This window comes from Puntigrus tetrazona, chromosome 8 (genome assembly GCF_018831695.1).
Source record: "Puntigrus tetrazona isolate hp1 chromosome 8, ASM1883169v1, whole genome shotgun sequence".
Taxonomy (NCBI): domain Eukaryota; kingdom Metazoa; phylum Chordata; class Actinopteri; order Cypriniformes; family Cyprinidae; genus Puntigrus; species Puntigrus tetrazona.
The window spans coordinates 20,594,084-20,615,526 of record NC_056706.1 but is presented as its reverse complement, the minus strand read 5'-3'; the positions used below and the strand labels follow the sequence as shown (position 1 = coordinate 20,615,526).

General features: G+C 39.9%; 1 protein-coding gene across 3 annotated transcripts in view; it reads left to right on the top strand.

The window, feature by feature from the left end:
- Nucleotides 1–1,229: 1,229 nt before the first annotated feature.
- Nucleotides 1,230–21,443, top strand: part of adgrd2 (adhesion G protein-coupled receptor D2) — a 21,833-nt gene continuing 1,619 nt past the window's right edge. Inside the window, exons 1-24 of one of the 3 annotated variants that reach the window (XM_043247883.1) lie at nt 1,230–1,483; nt 6,086–6,135; nt 6,234–6,294; nt 6,602–6,847; nt 7,674–8,303; nt 9,325–9,453; nt 9,564–9,649; nt 10,395–10,673; nt 11,594–11,705; nt 11,794–11,919; nt 12,017–12,125; nt 12,485–12,590; nt 13,757–13,809; nt 13,916–14,039; nt 14,182–14,285; nt 14,408–14,510; nt 15,375–15,528; nt 15,625–15,758; nt 17,162–17,277; nt 17,717–17,837; nt 19,638–19,679; nt 19,813–19,866; nt 19,946–20,096; nt 20,189–20,247. In XM_043247883.1, the coding sequence (XP_043103818.1) occupies nt 6,094–6,135; nt 6,234–6,294; nt 6,602–6,847; nt 7,674–8,303; nt 9,325–9,453; nt 9,564–9,649; nt 10,395–10,673; nt 11,594–11,705; nt 11,794–11,919; nt 12,017–12,125; nt 12,485–12,590; nt 13,757–13,809; nt 13,916–14,039; nt 14,182–14,285; nt 14,408–14,510; nt 15,375–15,528; nt 15,625–15,758; nt 17,162–17,277; nt 17,717–17,837; nt 19,638–19,679; nt 19,813–19,866; nt 19,946–20,096; nt 20,189–20,247 (3,141 nt within the window). In that variant the 5' untranslated portion in view covers nt 1,230–1,483; nt 6,086–6,093. Of the gene's footprint in view, nt 1,484–6,085; nt 6,136–6,233; nt 6,295–6,601; nt 6,848–7,673; nt 8,304–9,324; nt 9,454–9,563; nt 9,650–10,394; nt 10,674–11,593; nt 11,706–11,793; nt 11,920–12,016; nt 12,126–12,484; nt 12,591–13,756; nt 13,810–13,915; nt 14,040–14,181; nt 14,286–14,407; nt 14,511–15,374; nt 15,529–15,624; nt 15,759–17,161; nt 17,278–17,716; nt 17,838–18,571; nt 19,295–19,637; nt 19,680–19,812; nt 19,867–19,945; nt 20,097–20,188; nt 20,248–21,443 lie in introns of those variants that run through there. The other 2 variants (XM_043247884.1, XM_043247885.1) reach the window with 2 other exon arrangements.

Genomic DNA, 21,443 nt, shown 5'->3' with positions numbered 1-21,443 from the left:
TTGAAAAGGAGAGTCAAAAGTTAAAAAGTAAAATAGATAAATAAATGAAAAGTAATGAACTTTCTTATCACACCCTATAAAAAGATTTCATGAATTTCGTGAGTTTTTTCCAATATTTAATTTTGAGAGAGATTTAGAAATAACATTTTACATTATATTTCAAGTATAGTCATTAAAGAGAGTATGCTAGAAAGTGTGCTAGAACCTGATACTAGCAATACATTTTGTTTCTTTTCTTCTCCACATTTAGAAGGGCATATTTTTTAATTTACAGATTTGTAAATCAGTGTCAAAATTTTAGTTTTACATGAATGGGGTGAAATTTAATTTTACTCATGCTACCATAATTATTATTATATTTTTTTGTTCGTTTTTTTTTTTTTTTTACGGAATGCACTTTCACTATACAGCAATTCATGGAGTACATTTTATGAGCTATATATATATATATATATATATATATATATATATATATATATATTCCAGACCTATATGCTAATCTACATATACAGACCTATATAGGAAATTTCAGATGTTACAAACACAGCAAGGCTTTTTTACCCCATACATTTTTTTATGTCGATTTTTTTGCCCTGATCTTATCTGAAATGCATTACGAGACCATTCATTACAGTTTGTTAGTCGTGATCTCAGAGCTCTTGCTGGTGTTGATGCTGTACTTTCTTGAGCTCCTGTCTCCAGTGCATACTAATAGGTCTTCTTTGGCCCGCTGGTGTACGCTGTGCATTAGTGGCGTCACTGCTTTTGTTGTCCTGCAGGACACCGAAGCTTTAGCCTACACAAAACAAACCAGCTTTATACAGAAGCTTTCAATGCAGCACGCAAAAAAAGCTGAACAAACATCGTGGTGGAAATGACTTTCACTAGTGCCAGTTTATGCGTGCAGTGTGTGATCATCTCACCGTTTGAACAAGTGTTGTAGTGTTTTACAGTGTGTGTGTGTGTGTGTGTGTGTGTGTGTGTGTGTGAGTGTGTGTGTGTGTGTGTGTGTGTGTGTGTGTGTGTGAGTGTGTGAAGTTTGTCCACTAATAGACCTAAATAAATGCCATTCTGCATCGTAGGTGTCCCGCAGCTCTTGATGAACTCTGTGTGCCAACTTTCGCACCGCTTGCGCAAGAAGTCTGCTTTAATAAATGACATGCATTAGCATTACAAAGCGCAGTACTAAAATGACGGCCGAGCTGGTGGGCTGGACATCTACGAGGGGGTCTGCGCTCACCTCCTTCCCGGAGACACAGAGGATCACACACCAAGGAGGAGGACGGTCTGGAGGAGATGGATTATGGAACGGATATTACACTTGCAGGCTGAAGGATGAAGAGTAAGTGCACATAGATAATATGAGCTAGATATACAGATGCAACTCCACAGCACTGTCCGGACAAGCGCGCGGAGGCCAGGACTCGAAGCGTGGAAGATCATCACATCAGAAGAAGCACAAGGCAGAGCTACCAATACACCTGTAAGTCTAATCTCTTATATTCAGTACAAAATCTGATACTGCTGCTGAAAGCCTTTTTTGCAGTCTTTTCTAATATCTGATGCCATCTAATATGATTGATCAAATTTCATTACAAGTAGCCTTTCCACAAATTGAGGCGAATAGTCATTTCTTAAGGTCATTTACACTATCATGGAAAACACAAAATAACGCAATAACAAAGTTAAACACGTAGATGAAAAAAATAGCTTAGCAGTGAAAAAAAACATTAATTGTGGCATTTTTGCTTCTTATTTGGGAGTCACACTTGGGACTGGACACTAATTTTATTTTAAATAATATAATTTTTTTTTTTATTTAGTATTTTTGAAAAATATATATATTTTGAAATATATACTTTTCAATTAATGCAGAATTTCAAGTTAAAAGGGAGACAATGTCTTTAAAATCCTGTTTTTTAAGCCAAATTAGTGCCATCTGGTGGGAGCAAAATAAAAAAAACAAAACAATTCTATATAGATTCCTATATAGCTCTATAAATGCCTATAAATTCTTAAAATTCTTGTATGCCTATAATTGTTTTTAGACGTAAATATGTATTTTTTCAGCTGTGGGTTTGGATATACGTTTAGACTTTTTTAAAGTATATGTCTGTGTGTGTGTGTGTGTGTGTGTGTGTGTGTGTGTGTGTGTGTGTGTGTGAGAGAGAGTGAATGTGTCTTTTTAGACTCTTGATGTTTTAACCCCTTCGTTGCTGTCCACTTTTTTTTACTACATTGTAGTTTAACTAATGTTTTTACTTTATTACCATCACACCAGTTCATAGCTGTCTGTGTGTGTGTGTGTGTGTGTGTGTGTGTGTGTGTGTGTGTGTGTGTGCGTGTGTGCGTGTGTGATTTGTATCTTGAATTTTTTCAATCAAAGATGACCGCAGAGTACCAGAGGGTTTTATACAGGTAAAAATGAAAACCATTCATGGCGTAAATTAATATGAAAGTATTTTTTAATCTTAAAACTTGTATTTTGTCTATTAATCATTTTAACAATTAAAACAAAAAATCCATTATTTGATTGTGAGCTCCCTCCACATGTGGTGTTGTGTTTCATACGGCCGTTCAGCCTGATCTCATGTTTAAACGTAGCTATGAATACGTTTACAAGCATAAAACTTACAAGTGCACTGATGCCAAAATGAACAATTTAGACGTATTTAAAAGATTAAAACGTAAAAACATATATATATATATATATATATATATATATATATAAAATGCAATATGCAGTTCAATATTCATAAGGGTCCATTTTTAGACGCATGAGTCGGTTTCTGAGAATACGTAGTTGTACATTTAGATGCTAAAAATAGAACAACATTTTACATAAAACACATCAGAATTATGAGATCACGTCGGCCCGCTTCTCACGCTTTCAGAAATACATTCATGTTTCACCCAAAAACAAGGAACTTAAATTTGAGGAACAAAGTTACAGTGAATTAGCACATGGCTCTTACACCGATGTCTTTTTGGTTTGCATTTGTCACGGTTGTGTGGTAAGCATGAGAGCACACAACGAGATTAAATGAAAATAAAGGGGTTTAATTCCAAAATAGTAAAATAAAGATACAAAACGGCAGGCAGGTAGAACAGGCAGGCAGGATAAACACACGTAAAGACATCAGGTAAGGACCTCGACGCTCGGACAAACAGAACTGAAAACACAGGACTTAAATACACGTGGTAATTGACTAAATTAATACGACACAGCTGCAGACAATAATACAAATCAACACAGAGGGAAGGCAGGGCACAGGGAGCACATGGCACGAAACGAAAACATAAACACAGAGTCCGGGGAACGTGACATTACCCCCCCCTCCCGGAAGGTGCGTCCTCGCACCTAAAGGGTAACAAACAAAAACAAACAAAAACCAAAATGACTAAGATTTGGGGATACCGGGTCTTGGGAGGAGGTTGTGGTGGAGGACGGATCCCCAGGAGTGGGCAGGCAGAAGGCAGAAGGGTCCAAGGTGGTGTAGACGGAGGGAGGAGCCAGGGAGGAGACAGGAGGAGTCCGGAGCAGGAGGAGATCCAGAGCCCAGCTATGGTGGTCCAAGGTGGAGCCGACGGAGGAGGAGCCATGGAGGAGGAGCAGCCATCGACTCCATGGGGCCGACCGACGGCGGCGGAGCAGATGGTGGAGGAGACTGAGGTGGAGACGGAGAGCCGAAGAGCCAGGGTGACGTCGAGGCGCTGGAGGTCAAGGCGACGCCGCAGGCTTCGGCGACTGACACGAGACGGGGACGGGAAGGACGCGGCGGAGCCAGAGCGACTGAGGACTGAGGTGAAGCTGGAGGAAGGAGGAGCCTGACAGAGCCGGTGGGATGGAGTGACGAGGCGGCCGAGGAGAGGAATCCCGAGGCGACGGATGGTCGACGACAGACCAAGGCGGAGCCGGAGGGACGATGGAGCCTGGTGGAGCTGGTGGACTGACGGACCACGGTGTAGAGGAGGGAGCTAGGAGCCCAGGGGAGCCGACGGGTTCACGAGCCGAGGAGGAGTCTGGGTCTCGGAGGCAGGACGGTGAGGCGAGGGATCCTTCAACCTCGATGGCGATGGAGACCGGCAGACCCGTGGCGAGCTCCAGATGGTTTGCTGAGGATGAGCGCAGGGGCTGCTGGGATCCATCGACGTGGTGTGGCATGGGTGGGAGGGTGGGAAAACTTGAGGCGGCACTGGAGGAAGCGCGCACGGGCGCGGGCACAGGAACGGGACGGAGCGACGGGCGCGGGGCACAGGAACGGGACGGAGCGCGACGGGCGCGGGCACAGGAACGGGCACAGGAACGGGACGGAGCGCGCCGCGGGCGCGGGCACAGGAACAGGACGGAGCGCACGGGCGCGGGCACAGGAACGGGCACAGGAACGGGACGGAGCGCACGGGCGCGGGCACAGGAACGGGACGGAGCGCACGGGCGCGGAACAGAAGCGGGACGGAGCGCCACGGGCGCGGGAACAGGAACGGGACGGAGCGCACGGGCGCGGGCACTGGAACGGGACAGAGCGCACGTGGCGCGGGCACTGGAACAGGACAGAGCGCGCACGTGGCGCGGCACTGAAACGACAGAAGCGCACGCGGGCGCGGCACTGGAACGGGACAGAGCGCACGTGGCGCGGGCACTGGAACGGGACAGAGCGCACGTGGCGCGGGCACTGGAACGGGACAGAGCGCACGTGGCGCGGGCACTGGAACGGGACAGAGCGCACGTGGCGCGGGCACTGGAACGGGACGGCTGGGCGGAACCAGCGGGCTAACGGGACGGCTGGGCGGAACCAGCGGCTAACGGGACGGCTGGGCGGAACCAGCGGGCTAACGGGACGGCTGGGCGGAACCAGCGGGCTAACGGGACGGCTGGGCGGAACCAGCGGGCTAACGGGACGGCTGGGCGGAACCAGCGGGCTAACGGGACGGCTGGGCGGAACCAGCGGGCTAACGGGATAGCTAAACGGGAACAGGAACTCAGGATACTGGGGAGGTGCCCAGTCTAAGTCCAAGTCCAAGTCTACATCATCCAGCTCCCTTTGCAGATCCAGCAGCCCCAGGTGGATGATCAGCTCATCCTCAGTCGATGTGCAGTGGGCGGAGCTCCACTCCGCGCTCTCCCTGCAGACGACTGACTCCATCGCGGTGAACTCCGTTGCTGGCTCGCGCACCTGGTCTGACGTATACGGCTCGGGTCCTGTTACGCTCCACGACTCTGTCGCCCTCTCTGGCGATGGGTCCGTGGTCGCGCTTGACTCCGCCCCCGTGTCAGCGGTGGGCTCAGGCTGGGGCTCGACCTTGCGGTGAAGGGATGAGTTGGGCTCTGGATCTGAAGTGGGGCTGGTGTCGTTGTCCACAGGCGCAACCATCATGGTTGATTTGCAGGACACCAGCACCCACTCGACGTATGCGGCGAGGCTCTCTCGAGGACCGCTCCCGGACAGCTGCGCTTGGCTGGAGGTGTTAAGTCCGCGGAAATAGAGTTCGAGCAGAGAGCAGTCCGGGTAGCGAGAGTCGTTGGCCAGTTCGAGGAATAGTTCTGTATAGTCCTCGAGAGAGCAATCCCCCTGCTCCAGCAGGCGGATGAGGAAGTTTGGGTCTTTAAACTGGGCAAACATGGCAAACAAAAACTAAAAAAAAAAATAAGGGGGAAAATACGCCGCTATTTCCTTTTTTGTAGGTCCGAGCGTTCTGTCACGGTTGTGTGGTAAGCACGAGAGCACACAACGAGATTAAATGAAAATAAAGGGGTTTAATTCCAAAATAGTAAAATAAAGATACAAAACGGCAGGCAGGTAGAACAGGCAGGCAGGATAAACACACGTAAAGACATCAGGTAAGGACCTCGACGCTCGGACAAACAGAACTGAAAACACAGGACTTAAATACACGTGGTAATTGACTAAATTAATACGACACAGCTGCAGACAATAATACAAATCAACACAGAGGGAAGGCAGGGCACAGGGAGCACATGGCACGAAACGAAAACATAAACACAGAGTCCGGGGAACGTGACAGCATTCTTCATGTTGCTATTCAATTCATTTATTTATTGATTGATTTTTTTTTTTTTGTCCAGATGTGAAGATGTCCCCGGTGCTCTTTGGAGTGATTTTGGCTAACGCTGTGGTAAAGTTGCAAATCAGATGCGTTCATCTCATTTTTGTGCTTCTTCAGGTATGACCTTATTTTGGTGTCTTTCTTCCTTCGTGTGTTTAACAATGAAGTTTAAAGGTACGTGTGAACCAACTCAGTCATGGTCGGACAGGGCAGAAAGAGGACTTTGGGGTGAGTGAACATTGTATTTGTGCCTCTCAGACAATAATTAAGCCTATAAAGACACTACATATTCTGATTGATAGTTTGTTTTCAGCAGATAAAAGGCTTTTTTAGTTGCAAAGACATCCACCTTCAGACTTTTTGCTGTGAAATCCTGACCGATTTTTATAAAGTGAATGTATATAGTTATGCATTGTTTATATATTATCAGTCACTTGACTAAAGCAGCTTAATGTTTACTTGCTTAAATGGCGTTTGTTATTTCAACCCCCTATATTTAAATGGGCCATAAAATCCTGATCTCAACCCGTTGCAGACGTGCCAGACTCTCACCTTCTGGTCCAGAAAGATGCAGTGTACCATCTCGTGAACACATCGTTCACTTTCCCAGAAGCTGTGCGTTACTGCCGTGGTCAGTCCAGCAGCCTCCCGACCTCAGGGGTCAAAGAGGACGAGGAAGGGGCCCAGACGTTGCTCTCTAAATCCAGCCTGCGGGGCCCGGTTTGGTTTGAAACCAACAAAAAACAGAACCCGACAACTCATCTGGCTCTTCCTAAACAACGTAAGTTTGGTGATTAATGTTAGTTATAAAGTCGTTACATGACCCCGCAACGCAAAACCAGACATAAGTAGCATGGGTATATTTGTAGCGATAGGCAATAATACACAGGCCTAATTATTTATTTTTCCTATGATATAAATCACTAGGATATTAAGTAATGGTCATGTTTCATGAAGATATTTAGTACATTTCCTACAATAAATATATAAAAACTTACTTTTTGATTAATAACATGCATAATGAAGAGCGTCATTTAAACTACTTAAAGGATATTTCACTATTTAGATTTTTTTGTCACCCTGTTGAAAAAAAACATGCTGGTTAGGTATGTTTTGAAGCTGGGATGCTGGTTTATGCTGGTCATTTGCTGGTTTTTGTTGGTCCTTTGCTGGTTTATGTTGGTCCTTTGCTGGTTTATGCTGGTACTTTGCAGGTTTTTGTTGGTCCTTAGCTGGTTTATGCTGGTCCTTTGCAGGTTTTTGTTGGTCCTTTGCTGGTTTATGCTGGTCCATTGCTGGATTATGCTGGTACTTTGCTGATTTATGCTGGTCTTTTTCTGGTTTATGCTGGTCCTTTGCAGGTTTTTGTTGGTCCTTTGCTGGTTTATGCTGGTCCTTTGCAGGTTTATGTTGGTCCATAAACCATCACCCCAGCTTCAAAACATACACTAACAGATTCCAGATTTACAAATAAGTTGTATCTTGGCCAGATTTTAAGAAGTCATACATAAACGTATAAATCTCAGCGTTTAAAACGGGGGACTGTTTTTGTGGCGCAGGGTCAAAAATCTCAGACTAATTAAGTCGATGTCTCTGTAACTCCACAGAAACGCTCCTCAGAGGGCTATCTTTCACGTCTAAGGAGGGCTACGCGCGTGTGAACGCGTCCTTCCCGCCGCTGTCCGCGGTGAGCGTCTGCTTGCGCGTGCAGTGGGAGCCGCGGCGCGACGACGTGTCCACGGTGTTCTCGTACGCGGCGCGAGCCTTCGTCAATGAATTCCAGCTGCGCGGAAAGACGGACAACAGAAAAGTCCGCCTGGCGCTCCTCGTTCAAGGACAGCATCACGGCTACAAAGCCGAGCTGCCCGTTGACGGAGACTGGCACCACGTCTGTGTCACGTGGCGCTCGAGCGATGGGTTTTGGGCCATTTACGTGGACGGGGAGATGGGAGACTCGGACAAAGGGAAAGCTCGGGGAAATGGAAAGGACATCCACGGAGACGGAATATTTATACTGGGCCAAGACCAGGATACTTTTGGTGGCAATTTCACGGAGCCGTTTTTTGGGAACATGACCGATCTGAGCGTCTGGGACGAAGCTCTGGAGTCAGAGCAGGTGACCGCCCTGCGCACGTGCTCGCAGCTGACCAATCACAGAGCCTTATTCAGGTGGAGCGACTGGACCCTCGCTGTCCACCAGTCCGTCCGGAATGTGTCTGCTGCACTCACCTGTCCAGGTTAGCTGCATTCACATCCGGCAAAACATCAGAATGTAAAGAAATAACAACCGCGGTTGTTTTATAAGATTAGGTTTGGGTCAAATTCAGCATCAAATGAAATTGACAAAAGTGATTTTATGTGCATTGAAAGCACATTAAATGTAAGCAAAGTGTCTACTTTTAAGGTTTTAAATACGTTTTTGGAGAATAATTTGGTTGAAATTTGGTTGAAAAAAGTTACATTGCCATTCACTGTAACACAATATTTATGTAAACATTTAAACAACATGCTTATTCTGACCTGTACATTATAATATATAGAAAAATAAGGAAGCATTTTACATTTTATTGTATTTTTAAAGGAGTAAAAAAAATCGTACTGACAAATTAACCTAGAAAAGTGGTATATATTGTATTTTTTACTTTACATTTAATATTTCAATTAAATATTTTGTTAAAATTAAACGTTAAATGATCCAATTAGAATCTGTAAATAAATGTTAGTCTAATAAATGGTTTTAATACATAGTCTTTAGTCTAATATTGTTAGATAGATATATAATTTGTATATTTAATATGTAATAATATACTTCTCTAAATGTATTTGCTATTTAATTTACTTATACGTGTTCTTAAGCATAGTTTAAAATGTATTTGAATTTAATTTATTTGTATATAAATTTGTATATTGTGTGACAAAACAGACTGAATAATTATAACAAGGTGAAGATATTGTCCATTATTATTCCCTTCCACAATCCCTCTTTATTAACAAAATAAAGTATACATTAACAATAACAATATGGTTATAATAAAATAATAATTATTATTTGTTGATATGTCCTGCTTGTATTTTCTGCTATAATTACACATAACATATATATACATAACATATATATACACACATACACACACACACACACACACACACTGTATATATTTGCAGTAGAAGTAGTTATTTTAGCTGAAATGTGAACATGAATTGATTTCAACTTCAAAGTTTCTGTTAACTTGTGGTGGATATGTCTGCATTCATCAGGGTCCCTGAAGACAACCCAGAAACAGGACGAGGACTGTGATGTTTTTAGTGGCTGGTCTGACCCTCAGCCTCAGTACAGCACTGCCCCCTGCACACACACGCTCCCCTTCATCTGCAGAGTCAGCAAAGGTGTGTGTGTGTGTGTGTGAGAGCTACCGCAGCTCAATATAGCGTGAATGCATTGAAGAAAGTGAGCTGTGTGAGTGTACGGAGTGACAGTGCAGCTTTCTGTCCCACAGACCATTATCTGAAGATGAAGGACTTGAAAGAATCTCTGACGTCCGACCCCAGCTCCTTCATGCAAAGTCTCATGCAGTATGGCGTGGTACAGTCGATTTCTGAAAAATGCTTTCATAGCTTGAATATTTGCAATATGAACATTTTATTTCACGGTGTCCTTGTTACATGGATTACTGTTATGATAACAAATAATAATAATAATAATGCATAATTACACGCAAGTAAGGCTAATCCTAACTTTCACCATATAGTAAGTGCATGTAGTTATTTAAAGGTATAATTACACTGTAACATGGACACCTTTAGCGGGTCGTATGATGTTGTGTGTTTGGTGTAATGCAATGTGTTTATGCAGTTTAAGTTACAAAAAACACATTATCTTCCACTAGCGGTCATTATTTGTTTCCTGAAATGGATCAATCTGTACAAAGCTCATCGTTCAAAATAAAAATGAGGTGTGCTCTGATTGGCCAGCTGTACCATAACGTGACGCTGTGACACAAAATCAATAAAAGCCATTGCAAATAAGGCATTTGTTGCATCCACTAGGGACATAATTACCGATTATCATGACTTATTACTGTCTTTTACACACTGTGTTGCATCGCGCCTCGTAAACATAACATCATGCCTGCATTTGCGATCGGAGACACTGCTCAAGATTTAAATAGTAAGTAGCAGATTCTTTTAATAAGGTGCGTCCTCTTTTGGAAGCGCAAACAAAGTAGTTTCTCTTTCACAATGAAGCACAGCGTCTCCAGAACATGGCGCCCGCAGCAACACTACAGCTGCGTTAGCGTCCAACTGGTATTTTGTCTTGTTTCTCTCAGACCGCAGACGACGTGCTCTCCGATTCTGTGGATGGGCAGAGCTGGACCTCAGTGTCCCGTCTGCTGAGTGTTTCTGAGCAGGTTGTTCTGAAGGAGCAGAAACAGCTGGAGGACAGGGACATGGCCTCTCTGATGCACATTCTCTCTCGGGCCGCTGACCTGCCCAGCACTGCCAACCACAGCCGGCGTGATGCGGAGCAGCTCGGCCAGAGCTTCATCAACCTCGCAGAGTCACTCATCAGCCAAGAAAACCTCAGCAAATGGAACAGCATCAAAGAGGTCTGTTCGTTAACCGTTATTGATTACTAATGATTTTAAAGGATTTAGATGTTATGTAATTATCATATACATGTTTATATATTCTGCAATAGATTAGAATTCAGATATCCTGTTATCCGATTTCCGACATTCCTCTCCATTTTATTCATTCATTTACACATATCATATACACAACTAGCGCTTAAAAGTTTGGCATCGGTCAGGGAACTTTTTTTTGATCAAAAGTGACAAAAAAAGACACTCATAATACAAAATATTTTCATTTTAAATAAATTCTGTTCTATTGGACTTTCTATTCATTAAAGAATCCTGAAAAAATCTCAAATCTAAATCGCAGTTTCCACAAACAATATTAACCGGCACACTTGTTTTCGACACTTATAATAAGAAATGTTTCTTGAGCAGCAAATCGGCATATTACAATAACTTCTGAAGGATCGTTTGACACTGAAAATTCAGCTTTGCCAACACAGGAAAAAACATGGTTAAACAGTTTTTTGTAAATTGTTTTAATATTTCATAGTTGGATCAAATAAAGTGCCACCTTTGGCGAGCATAAGAGACTTCTTTAAAATCTTGAACAGTCCTTATATGATGCTTGAAAATTTAGTAATTAATGAACCTTCAACAGTTTGCTTTACACATAGAAGTAAAATCACAAGAGCAGTTCCACCAAATCTCATCCCTACAGCACATTGGTGTGGGATATTTGGTTTATACAGCTGCTAAATGAGCTACATAATAGCAAGTTAATTAATAAGTTAGTTCAAAAACAGGTTAATATTGCATTTTACATACAGTGTGATTAAGCATTTCAGATTTGTTTTTAATCAGTATATTTATTTATTTATTAATTTATTGGGTTTGCCATCAAGAATAGTTTTATAAAACATTTAATTTCTTCACTTTCTGCTTTGTAGGTAGTGAAGGGCCCGATGGCGGTCATGCAGAAGGTGGACCGCATGGTGAGCAACCTTAACTCTCTGCTGATGGACGACACGGACAGTGTGCAGATACACAACAGCAATATCAGTAAGTTACACAGACATATAGGAGGAACAAGGCAGAATGACATGCACTGAAGTATCAAACGACAAAAACCGGATTTCCCGCGTCGCAGAGCTGCAGGTCCAGCAGAAGCTGCTGTCTGAAGCTTCTCGTGTTTCTGAGTTTTGTGGGTTGGATGTGGGAAACCATGACTGCATCTCGTTCCCCGCTGAAAACATGAAGGAACTACAGAACAATGGTATAACAGCGTATACTTTTTTTTATCGTCACAGTGAAACCAGGATGTGTGGGTTTTTTTTTCTTTCCCTAATTTTTTATATTTTGTGCTTGTTTAGGCTTCAAAACGGTGACTTTGCTGAACACATGGTACAGCTCCGTGAAATGCTTCTCAGAGAGAGAGGAGAACATTACCCTTTTTCCTATAGTCAGTGATGGATCTCATAGGTGAGATATGATATGCAGTATGACTGAAATAAATCATATCACCTGTGTCTGCGTGAAGACGCACTTAAAAACAAAAGTTGCATAAAAGCCAAGCCAAAGAGCAACCATTCAAAGCACGTTTCACTGAACAATTCATAAAAGAACGTAATCTGAAGAAGATTTTCAAGTGTAAAGAACCTTTTGTGGAAGGGAAAGAGTCCACCGGCGTAAAGTGCGTGTGATATTTCAAACCTAAAACGCTTCAATTGCAGGGAAATCCATTATTACACAATTTGTGTATTTCTTGTTATTACGTATTTAAGTGTAATCACAACATGAACGTGTTGACGTGTTGCTGATGGTGTGACTGTGTGAATCAGGCACGTGAGAACGGTCTTGGGCTCATCGGTCATCTCCAGTACAGTGCTGGCAGATGGACAGCCAATCAGCATGGCCATAAACTTTACACTCCAGCACAAGATTCAGGTACAAGAAATACATTTTTTTTTTGAAACTATGAACTCATTTCTGAAATTAGCTTTGGCTAAAGTCAATCCGGAGTGAAACCATTAAAAACAAAGATGTTAGGATAGACCTCCGGAGTTATGTTAATCATTTAACCACGTGCGAGTTTAGTTTTCACTTTTATACAAATTTAAAGATGACATATCATGAAAATCTGACATGTCCAGGTTTTAAGTGATATAATCAGTTCCCCAGTGCATACCGACCAAGGAAATGTGAAAAAGAGTAACCCGATAACTTTGTTTTAATAAGCTTTTTTATGAACGCATCTTGTCGCATCTTGTGACGTTGCAAAAGGATCTCATTATAATAATAACAACATCGTCGCCTAATCTGTATTAATGTCCACCTGCTGCCACCGCCATTTTGATTTCACAAGCTACGAAGGTGCACCACTTCTAATGTAATGGCAAAACTTGTTAACTGTTGTGTCTTTGAGTGCACAGACTAACCCCAGCGTCAGAGGAGACAGGAGAACAGTGTAACTTGTGTGTTTTAAACGTTAACTTGCTCTGAGAGGGTGTTTTTAGCAGGCACGAGCTGGAATGATGCAGCGGTGAGCAAAAACACTGTTTCTGCTTCCATTTAAAATAGAAAAAATAATATAATAAATCATCACTTAATAGAACTTCAGACACATTCTGGGGACACCAGAGACTTATATTAGATTTTGTATAAAAGGGGCATAATATGTGTATTTCATTCCTGTGATGCAATGCTGATTTTTTAGCATCATTATGCCAGTATTCAGTGTCACATGATCCTTCAGAAATCATTATATTATGCTGGTTTACCTGCTCAAGAAATATTTCTGATTATCGTATTATCAGATATTTTTAAAACCGTTTTTACCATCAGACAGGTGACCTTAATATCTGTGAGAAAACCGATTTGTTTCCCAGGATTTTTTGTCGTCGTTATTTTCTTGAAATGGAAATCTTTTGTAACATTATAAATGCCTTTGCTGTCACTTTTTGTTCAATTTAATGCATGCTCTCCGAATAAAACCTCAAACCTCTGAACCGTGGTACGAGCTGTCGTTTTAGGAGAACTGCTCAGGATTTAATTTACTATTCAATGGACTGCCATGCCCTTCAACTACAATGCGTTTCTCTTTCATTCTCTAGAACAGTTCACTGAACCTGACACCTATCTGTTCTTTTTGGGATTTTGATCTGATGTAAGCAATTTTCGTGCACTTCGTTTATTTAAATTTTCCAATTCTCAAAGGTTCTGATTTATGTTTTGTATAACCGATGAAGTCTTGTTTTGTCTCGACACCTCAGGCCGGAGGGGGGAGGGTGGTCAACAAACGGTTGCACCTCTATTTCCACTAATAATAACTCAACTTCCTGTTCCTGTAACCACACTACCAACTTTGCCCTGCTGCTACAGATCTCCGAAGTTCAGGTAAGGAGGTTTTTAATAGGCAGTAAGTATAAAGACCGCATACTATACATGAGTTTGACCAGTAATTATTCACTACATTTACAGCACTTTTTCTTTAAATCAGTAGTACATCCTGCTTTAATTGTGTATGTGTGTGTTTTAGCTGAATCCTGGTCATGAGACAGGCCTGCAGATCTTCAGTTTGATTGGCTCTAGCGTGTCTCTGTGTGGTCTCATCTTCACATTTATTCTCTTCATGGCTGTTGGGTGAGTTTGTCTGTGTTTATAGGCGGGTTTACACAAAAATAACCACACAGCAGACAGTATAGTGCCAGTATCCTCTATCTTACCTGCCATTGCATTGTGTGTTGCTCTCTGTCTCCCTCTAGCGTTCCCAAGTCAGATCGGACTACAGTTCACAAAAACTTGATTGTGGCGTTGGCTGTAGCTCAGTTGCTTCTTATTTTCAGCAAGTGGGCCGAGGGAAACCAGGTGTGACTTCAACATCTGTCGACATATTCTTTTTAATTATCAGTGCAGTTTTGTAAACCAGTATGTCACAATATGTAATGCTTGATAAAACAGGCTGTAGAACTAAAAATTAATCTTATTTTCAACATCACAGATTAATTGTATGTCTGTGTTCTTATATATGTTACATTGTGGGTATATATATATATATATATATATATATATATATATATATATATATATATGTGTGTGTGTGTGATGTTTATCTGAAAGTACAGTGGTACAGGTTTTCTGTAAGGGGTAGGGTTAGAGTTGGGTTAGGTGATAAAATAATATTGTTCAGCCAGAATAAAAGTTAGAAAAGTCTATGGAAAGTTCCCACAATTCACAAAAACAAATGCACATTCTTTCTAAACGGTTTCCTTAGAGATACATTACACACACACACACACACACACACACACACACACACTGCCATTCAAAAGTGACTGCAAAGACTAAATTTATAAATTTAAAACTCAACTTTGATTATAATAAGAAATGTTTCTTGAAGCAGCATATTGGATTATTTAACAATCATGTGACTATGGATTGGGGAAATGATGCTGAAAATATAGGTTTGATCACTGAAATAAATAACATTTTTAAAAATATTCAAATAGAAAACATGTTTAAAAACTGTAATAAATTCACTGTAATGTTTTGACCAAAAATAAATGTAGCCTTTAGTGAGCATAAGCCTAAAAAAGCAGTGTACCTATTTAAATTAGTCTAATAGTATACTGTATTTTTTGTTTAATAATAATAATAATAATAATAATAATAAACTCTGATGACAGAACGGTTTTGTCAGCATGTTGAATAAAGTGTGTTGTTGGTGAGCAGGAAGCCTGCTGGTTGGTGACGGCGCTCCTGCATCTGTTCTTCCTGTCCTCTTTCTGCTGGATGCTGGTGGAGGGCTTGCTGCTCTGGAGTAAAGTGGTCTCTGTGAACATCAGCGAGGAGAGGCGGATGAAGCTGTACTATGCTCTGGGCTGGGGTGAGACCTCTGTGTGTGTAAACCATTATGATTCATGTTCTGTTTGATTAGCCTTCCTCTCACGCATTGTGTCTGCATTCGCTTTGTCTTTCTTAGGGCTGCCGGTTGTTATAGTCGCCGTAACCTTGGCAGCCACTTTGGATCAGTATAAAGCGCAGCAGTACTGCTGGCTGAACCTTCAGTCGCATGTTATTTGGGCTTTTGCAGGCCCTGTGCTCTTTGTTTTGGCCGTAAGTATGAAGTTCCTCGAGTAAGTGTGTGAGATTGTCACAATGCAGCTCTTGAGTGTATGAGCACATGCAATTTTGTTCTCTTGGTTATAAAGTCAGCATGAAATCTGTTTCCTAATTGCATTTTATAAATCTCTTTACAAGCAATTCGCCTGCGCATAGTGTACTAGACTTCAACAGTTTAATTAGACTTCCTCCATCCAGTCAAGATTCACAGGAAGTCCCACTACTTTTTATTAATACATTCAATTCAGATAACATATTCTACTTTGTCTCATCATGGCTTTAAAGCCCTCTGGACTGTAAAAAGACACTTTCTACTAAATGCATAACGCTTGAATGCCGTGTGGACATTAAATGGCAAACATCTGGGACCGTATTCACAAAACATCTCAAGGCTAAAATTAGCTTCTAATTTGTCGATTTAGGCGAAAATATAAAAAAATAGTGGGTGTGTCAGTCCAACTCTGTTTTTAAAAATTAAAATTAAATTCAAAGTTGTTTGCACATTAAATACATTTTAGGGATAATATCATCAGGAAGCATATTTTCTGCAAGTAAAAATGCATATTGCACATTTCTGTTAATTATAAAGATTTGCTTGAGCCTAAAAAGATCATCTCATTCTGACGCGTGTTACTGTCATGCAGTAGTCTATAGTGTTACGGTAAGGACCGAGCACAGAAGTCTGCCCAATAGGATTTTTCCATTGGCTTTTCAATTGCAGAAAATAAAATTTGATTCTGATAATCTTTAAATTTCGAAGCTTAAATACAGTAATCAAACGTAAAAGCTCATCGTGCTCCGTGAATGAACTTCACGTGACTTCATCAATAAGCTTTCAACAGCTCCCTGAAACTTTGTTGGAGAATAATTGGCGTTACAGGGCTATATAAATAAAGAGAATTGAATAACGAGAATGCTAGACAAAAATAAATCTTTTAAGCTTCCAAATATGAAATAAACAATGTCACTGCAAATAGGCAGGCAGGATAAAAACCACCCATATAAATGGCAACAATCGGACAAACTGAACTGAAACACACGGGGAATAAATACACAAAGTAATTGACTAAATTAACAAGACACACCTGAAGATAATGATGCAATTAAGAGAGGAACCGAAGGTAGAGCACATGGGACAATCAAAACAACAACAAAGAGTCCAAAGACGTGACACTTATATTTCGAACGTTTTGTTCATAACAGACACTACTTTAGGCATTTAACCAAAAATTAAAATAACCCATTTACTTTACGGCTATGGAACTAAAGTGCTACAAAATCATCCCTGCTGCTATGAATATGACACAGCATAAAAAATTTTTTAAAAAAAGATCGATGCCACAAAGCTGCTATTATAAGTTCATCTTTTAATGGGGTACGTGCTTCTCTGTTTTTAGGTCAACTCTGTGGTGCTCTTTCGGGTTGTGATGGTCACAGTGGCCAGTGCACGCCGCAGAGCCAAAATGCTGACCCCCAGTTCTGAATCGAAACTTCACGCGCTGGATCTTACCTGGTGAATGTTGTTTCACTTCTCAACTTCCTCGGAAATAGATAAAACAAACAGGCCAGAGTTAAGAGGCGGAGAGCAGTTTTAGCCAGCCGTTTCTGATTATTGTACGCATTTCTAGTTCTTCTCTTATCTTGATGAACAGAGGAAGCGGCGAGAAAGCACCTGTCCGACTGTAACTCATTTATTCCTATCAGCCACCTGGACTTCAGAAGATACCGTGCAGATAGCCACTGAGACTTGTTTGTCCTGTTATACAGATACTTCCTACAATGAATGAGCAGAAATAAATCAGAAGTGTCTGTATAATTAGCTAGTTAAGCAGAGACCCGGAGTGTCCTTGAAGAAGAGTTTCAGTAAAACTGAGCAGCCTTAGCCGATGCATTCAGCTTTCCTGGCTGTCAGTAATATGAAGGATTGATATTGTGTTTGTGTGCGCATGCAGGGCAGCGACGAGGCCAGTATTGATCCTGTTACCAGTGTTAGGTCTGACCTGGCTGTGTGGAGTGCTGGTGCATTTATCTGTTGCCGTGGCCTATCTGTTCATCGCACTCAATGCTTTTCAGGTAACGCACCACGCTTATACTGTGGCTGGGTGATTAGTCGCGTTTGCTTTCAGTTGCAATTTTAGCTTACAGTGAAAATAATAAAAATGATGAAAATTCTGTTGTCACGTGGACTTGAACCGTTGTTAGTGTCTTGTGTTTTTACAGTGTGTGCATTGTTATAAATATTTTTTTTTTCGAATAAAAAAAATAATTATCCAAAAACTAAAGTTAATTAGAAACTGAAACTGAAATAAAACAATACTGAAATCTATACAGATGTATATTTATAAAACATAAACTAGAAAACTGTTTCAAAATATTAATAAAATTCTAATTAGATATTATCCTAATGATGCACTGCATACTGTGCATATATATTCAATTCAATATGAATATATATATATATATATATATATATATATATATATATATATATATATATATATATATATATATATATATATATATGTGGCCTACTCTATGAACTTATAATATAATAATATACAATTTTATAATTTATATAATAAGATTTTTTAGCATCATATCTCCAGATTCTTCAGATATTAGTCTAATATGTTGCTCAAGAAACATTTCTTATTATGATCAATGATGAAAATAGTTTACGCTTAATATTTTTTGTGAAAAACGTGAAAAAAGGTCAGCTCTGACTTCCCATGCACGTTCTGCCTTTCTCTTAATCAGATTCCAGTCTATCAACACATTTGAAATGAACTTCCTCTCTGTGTTTTCAGCTTCATGTAGCTCTCTTGGACTGTCTCGTTCTTCCTCCCATGTCTATAATGAATGAGAGCTGAATTCCCTCCCAGAGCTTGTTAATGTGGATTTACTGTGCGTGTCTGGGAAAAAGATAAAAGAAGTAGAAGACAGATAGAGAAAATGGGGGAGAGGAGGAGACACATGAGCAGAGTCCATCACTGGAAGGAAACTCTTCTGATATAATTAGCCAGCACAGATATTTCTCGAATGTTTTATGTAGCAGAGGTCTCTGAGAAAAGCAAGTACAAAGACGCAGGAAAAATACGGACCGTTCCTGTTATCTGGAATATATGGCGGATTCAACGCTAACCAACAAGAATAAAACTTGTCCAAAATGTCCAAAAACAAAAAAAAGTTTCTCCTGTGTGTTTATAGTAATATATTATAAATAATAACACATTTGTTTATTACACCACAGATACTGAATCTTTAGAATGTAATACATTATAAGAATGGATAATAGAGGATATTTTAAACATTATGAAAGTGAAATTTTATGTTTATTATACTACGATTTTTAATGCACATTATTTAGTTTCTTTTCTGTTGCTTTATTTTTTAAAAAACAGTCATTGACTGAAACTTACGAACCCTGTTGTGCTCTCTTGTCATTTTATACCCTAAAAATGAGAAATTATCTTGCATACAAACATTATTGTCAATGCATTTCAACACTTTTCCACCTTTCCAAATTCTTGTTATTGTATGCAATATATATATTTTTATATATATATATATATATATATATATATATATATATATATATATATATATATATATATATATATATATATATTATTATTATTATTTGTATGGTATAGTATTTGCTACATTGAGTTTGAATGTTACTTTAATTTAATCACTTGCGCTTGATTATTGAGCCGAAAAATAAGCTTGTCCTTATGCAGAATATAACTTATTTTAAAAAATGTGTAGATTTGGAGATGAAATACGGTTCATGAATTTTGACTGACACTATAAATGATTCACATTTTACTTTTATTCTTATATTACTGCTTTGACATTCTCCTCTCATTCTAGGGTCTGTATATTTTTCTGGTGTATGCCGTTTACAACAGTGAGGTATGACGTCTGATCTATCAATATTTTACTTCTTACATTTTTATTGTCTTACAGTATATTTCAGTGTTCAGACCGTGATTTTAATTTCTGAATCGCAAGATGCCGTTTCTGAATGTTTTTTACGGTGATGCAGGTGCGAAATGCTATAAGAAGAATTCAGGACAAGCGAAAAGCTTTGTCATTTACAGTAAGGCCTTATTTTTGCTCATCTATAATAGTTTAAATTTGTTGATTGTACTCACTTGTGACGTCATTTCCTCTCGCAGAACTGCTCACAGCCTATCAGCTTCTTGCCCTCCCAGAAATCTCCCAGTGCTTCCTGGGTACAAAGCCTGCCGACTCATTCCAGCCCAGAGAGCAGCGAGAGCTCGACTCCCATCACCACCTCCGCAGCCAGCTCGCTCGTCTTCAAGAACGGTGCGTTCCCACCGTCTGCAGTTTACTGGCGCTTTCACGAAAGCAGATTTCCTTACACGTCACATCTCTGTGCTTTCCTCTTTACATGTTAGAACGGTTTAAAGAGGACCATATTGTGAATTTCCCGTTAAAACCAGCCAACAGAAGTCAGGTATGCTGCAAACCACGCATATTTTATACTTAAATATTATATACTCATCACTTGGCCGTAATAATACACATAATCAAATAGTTATTAGGCTTGTAGCAATAACCAATATTTATAAATTGAACATAACCCAGAATTATTAATGAATTATACAACTACTAAGTATATCCAGTATTATTTGGATGCATAGTACACTCAAGAATTTGCTTGATTGTTCTAACAATATATAAACACACACACACACACACACACACACACACACATATATATATATATATATATATATATATATATATATATATATATATATATATATATATATATATATATATATATATATATATATATATACATATATATATATATATATATAACATATAACATACTGTATAACCACATAAAGAAATATTCTATATAGGAAATCTTCTAGATTATACATGATTTGTCACAAAAAAAATTTTAACTGTATTTTTGGACAGCCATATATACATACACACACACATACACGCACATAAATTATAAATTATTATAAATTATATTCAACTGCATGTTTAACTGCATACATACTTTACACTCAAGTGATATTTGCCGTACTATATAGCAGATCTCAAATGCCTGATTTATGAATTTTTTTTTTAACTATATTATTGTGCACTTTATATTAAAAAAATGTGTATATAAGTGTAATTAACTTTGTCTTTATGCGTACAGTAGGATGGCAAACTTGTTGTTGCTTATGTAGTCGGAAATATTATTATTATTATCTCTGTTCTGGCTAAATGCAACTACAAGGCATGAAGACATTAAAAGCATAGTTTACCCAAATATTTTTTTTTGTCATTAATTGCTCACCCTCATGTTGTTCCAGACCTGAAAGGCCTTCATTCATCATCGGAACACGAATGAAATTATTTGAGATGAAATCCAAGAGCTCTCGGACCCTGCACAGACAGCAACACGGCTACCGCGTATAAAGCCTGGAAACACAGACACTGTTAAAACAGTCCACGTGACATCAGTGGGGCAACTGTTATTTTACCACATGCGTTACGGCACACTCGTGAACATGCGGCATGAAACTGACCTTGAAGAAAATAAACAGTTGAATAAAGTCATTATTTTTGCATTCTTTGCACAAAAGAACTATTCTCGTTGCTACATAAAATTGCGGTCGAAGCGCTGAAGTCCCACTATCTGTC